General features: G+C 34.0%; 1 protein-coding gene across 1 annotated transcript; it reads right to left on the bottom strand.

Moving 5' to 3' along the window:
• Positions 1 to 1,227: 1,227 nt before the first annotated feature.
• On the bottom strand, positions 1,228 to 3,909 carry LOC114737322 (MDIS1-interacting receptor like kinase 1-like). The gene is made up of 3 exons (XM_028925237.1): positions 3,591 to 3,909; positions 2,301 to 2,549; positions 1,228 to 1,637 (listed from the first exon to the last, which is right to left on the bottom strand). The coding sequence occupies exons 1-3, from the start codon at positions 3,613 to 3,615 to the stop codon at positions 1,228 to 1,230; spliced, it is 684 nt and encodes a 227-aa protein (XP_028781070.1). The 5' UTR covers positions 3,616 to 3,909.
• Between the last annotated feature and the right edge of the window lie 244 nt (positions 3,910 to 4,153).

The raw sequence follows: 4,153 nt of genomic DNA, 5'->3' as shown, positions 1-4,153 counted from the left end.
CCAAATTTATACTACACCGAGTATTTAATATAGGAACTAGATATCCAATTCAAGGATATTACAATTTTTTGGTTAAATTGGTTGATTTGGTTTTTTTTTTAAAATATAACTTATTATAATTTTTATCTTATATTAATATAACTGATAATCGTTCATATCACAGTTCTACTTATTTCGGAAATAAGACAGGACTTTCAAATTCAAATATTTTATATACAAAAAAAGTACGTATAATTATACATACTCCACCAAATTTTAAATATTGGAGCTAGTTAAAAGGTGTGTTTTAGTCCTAAATATATAATACTCCTCCGGTCCTTAATATAGGACCCAATTTTTGAGTTAGTTTTGGTCCTAAATATAAGACCCATTTATCATATTTATCAATTTTCTCTAAATTACCCCTATAGATATTCTCTCAACCATAATCAAGTAGAAGAGAGAGGGGGTATTAAGAAAGATGATTATGATGTTTTAGGAAAAATGTGTCACTTTTCTTATAATTAACTAACTTACCTAACTTCCTTAATCTAATCAAATTAGCTAAATGGGTCTTATATTAAGGACCGGAGGAGTACTCTCCATTCACTTTGTCCTCCAAATTTATACTACATTGAGTTTTTAATATAGGAACTAGATATCTAATTTTAGAATATGAATGAGATTAATTTAGTTAGTTATTTATCATAAATATGTATTGACATCCCTAAACTATTTTTTTAGTCATATGCATTGGAATATCCTTTGGGGGAACCTCTCACAATTAATAGAGATATATTGGGGAAAATGAGAGGTAAAATATATCAAAGTCTTACATTTAGAACTAAATTTAACCTTCAATTAACTCTCATATTAAGAAGGATGAGAGAGGTAGTTATATTTTCTCCAAATTATCTTTATTAATTGCACTTATGAAAAGCGTTTCTATGAATAACACAAATGATTACAAGAGATATTATAAAGAAACCAATACAAATATTTTACAAATAACTAATTTAATTAATTTTTTTAATATACATTTGTTTTTCAGCTCTTGTAGCTCCTATACAAGAGAGGAGGGAGTAGAAGAAATAGAGAGAAAAGAGACAGTTGAAGATCAAATGTAATTCTCACATATATTTACATCCACTATCAATTCATTCTACAAAAATGATATGAGATTTACAAGTTACAGCATATTATAAGCCATCTCAGGCCCCAACATTTCATAACGCAACAAAAATCTAGTTAACTATCATTATCATTATCTAACCTACTCTCCCTTTTGGAATTCTTTAGGAGAGGAACAGCATCAAAATGACCAAAATTCATTTCTACATAACCACATGGTTCTTTCAAGCTGAGCAATATATTCAGAACCTCCTTCATAGAAGGCCTACCAGCTGGCTCTTTGGCTGTACACATCACCCCCAGCTTGAAGACACTGCACATTTCCTCTAAGTATGAAGTTTCCTTAACATCTTTGTCTAGAACTTGTTCTATGTTGTTTCCTAGTTGAATCTGATGCAATGCCCATTCTGCAAGAGACGAGTGCTCATCTCCATAGTTAGCTTCTTTTCCTGTTGTTAGTTCCAGAAGGATAACCCCAAAGCCATGTACATCAACCTTTTCATTCACTCTCTTCGTTTGAGCATATTTTGCACATTCAATATGTTTTACATAGCATTCATATCAGTTTTGTGCAGTTTAAAAGGAAAGAAAACTAATTTGAAACTAAGCATTCCTTATTAGTCTTTCTGTTAGGTGACTCAAAAGGTGAGGGAAGGACTAACAAGCAATAAATTTGTGATTTTTGTAGACTAAACTGCATATTTACTAATTTTTCTATGATTACAACTAGACACAAAGCCAAGGACCAAATAGTTCATTGAAAACTAGAAGAGAAACTTAATCTATGAGGACTTGGTATTTGTTTTTGCCAACACTTGATCATTTTTTTCTCATCAAGTTCTTGTAGTATCACATTATTCTAATTAAGTCTCTGCAGTTTTTTTTATCAGTTATCTAAAATTACAGGATTTGATAAGAAATCATGTGAAACTAGAAAGACCTGATTAAAAAAAAAGACGATAAGGACCTTACTATAATTAAGTGAAACTGTAAGGACCTGATAAAAAAAATTACAGAGACTTAATTAAAAATCAAATGAAACTATAAAGACCTAGAGATTAATTTTCCCAAAGTAAAATATAGGCTCATGCTTTGTATGAAATCTAAAATAATATCACTCACAGTATATTAGCAGTACTACTGCCTATTATATATAGATTATACATTTGACTATTTGTGGCATTATTTACCTGGAGCAATGTAACCAAAAGAGCCAACCACACATGACATGGTATCAAGTTGTCCTGGTTTGATCAACATCTTGGCAAGACCAAAATCTGCAACTTTTGCATTGAACTGAGAATCCAAGAGAATGTTGCTTACTTTGACATCACGATGAATAATGGGCGGTGAGTTATCATGATGCATGTAGCTCAAACCTTGTGCAATCCCAATGGCTATTTGCAATCTCCTTGGCCAATCAAGAATAATACTATAGACTGCAGATGACAAACCCAATGAGCCATTCTTCTTGTGCAGCCACTTATCAAGACTACGATGTTCCAAATACTCATATACAAGAAGTAAAGAATCCTCATTAGATATACAACATAGTAACTTCACTACGTTGATGTGACGAATAGTGCCTAAGATTTCAACTTCTGCAAGAAATGCATTCTCAAGCTTGTGATCTAACTTCCTGTTATTGCTTATCTTCTTCACAGCAGCATAGTCTTTATCATTGACAGCGACACAGTACATTGTACCGTACCCTCCTCTGCCTATGATGTTTTGGTCTGTCAAGGATGAGACAATCTTTGATTCTGTGGAAGTTAGCTTCTGGAAGGAAGTCAACTTCCATGAAGTGTCCAATTCTCACTTTCTCTTTTGGTAGAATTTCATCATGAAAAGTGATAACAAGGAAATTGCTATGGAGGCTACTATAGCAAGGCCTATGATCAAAGCAAGAGACACGGATGAGCGTTTGCTTGACTTCTGAGGAACAGAAACAGAATTGCACAGTTTAAGGTTTAATCCATCTGTGCTAGCGCAAAGGCCAGGATTGTTCACAAAGTTGGTGGCATAAGCAAGATTTTCAAATTCACTAGGAATCTTCCCAGTCAAATGATTAGAGGAAAGGTTGAGATCAGAGTTTCTTGAAAGGGCTAGTTGAGATGGAATTTGGCCGGATAATTGGTTTTTTGACAAATCTAGTAGTGCAAGGTGAATCAAACGAGTAACTGAATCTGGGATTTCCCCGGAAAGTTGATTTTGGCTCAATTTTAGAATTCTCAGAGATTTCCATGATATGATTTCAGATGGAAGCGGCCCAGAAAGTTTGTTCTGATCAAGAAGCAAAGTTGCAAGCTGAGAGAGACTGGTTAGCTCTTGCGGAATACTTCCATTAAAGAGGTTGCCACTTGCATTGAACACAACCAGATTCTTCATGGAAGATATTGCTGCTGGAATTCTACCAGAAAACTGATTGTAACTAATTACCATCTGTGAAACATTCACAGGCAATGTTTCAGGAAGCTCCCCTGTGAACTTATTGTCATTGATCATTAAAGTTGACAAATGCTGAGATTCCCAAAGGCTGCTAGGAATTTCACCAGAGAGCTCATTGTTATATACCTTCAACTCGAACAAGCTGCTACAATTGCCTAATGATTCTGGTAATTCCCGACTGAGTTTGTTGTGATAAGCTGTTAACCAAAATAAACTGCCATGGTAACACAAGTTCTGAGGAAGACCACCAGTTAAACTGTTTGATGCAAGTTCAAATCTTCTGAGGCTTGAATGGAGCCCGAACTCTGGAGGAATGTTGCCAGATAAATTGTTGAAGAAGACGCCAAAATCTATTATGCAAGGGTGGAGAGGAAAAATATGTTTTCTTCTCATTTTCTCTCCGTATATGGAGAGAAAAGTTGAGAAGAAAATAGACTGTGGGACCTATTTTATTTTTTCTCCAACTTTTTTTTCCTCATCCAAACAGGAGTAAAGCCACTTCTCCTCTTATTTTCCTTCCTAGTTTTCCTTCATTCTTTTTTTTTCCATCCAAACATAGCATTAAAGCCAGAAATATTTTGGATTTATTTGTGAA

Source organism: Neltuma alba, unplaced genomic scaffold (assembly GCF_004799145.2).
Source record: "Neltuma alba isolate B1F8T4 unplaced genomic scaffold, ASM479914v2 tig00013430_pilon, whole genome shotgun sequence".
NCBI classification, from domain to species: Eukaryota; Viridiplantae; Streptophyta; class Magnoliopsida; order Fabales; family Fabaceae; genus Neltuma; species Neltuma alba.
This window is presented reverse-complemented; position numbering and strand designations above follow the sequence as displayed.

What these genes read in the sequence shown, in the direction of transcription:
- LOC114737322 (XM_028925237.1), bottom strand. Translation starts at nt 3,615, where the DNA reads ATGATCAATGACAATAAGTTCACAG. An exon ending in CAATGACAATAAGTTCACAG is followed by an intron (nt 2,550 to 3,590) that starts GGGAGCTTCCTG and finishes TGTCATCTGCAG; the next exon opens with TCTATAGTATTATTCTTGAT. An exon ending in TTTTGGTTACATTGCTCCAG is followed by an intron (nt 1,638 to 2,300) that starts GTAAATAATGCC and finishes TTGAATGTGCAA; the next exon opens with AATATGCTCAAACGAAGAGA.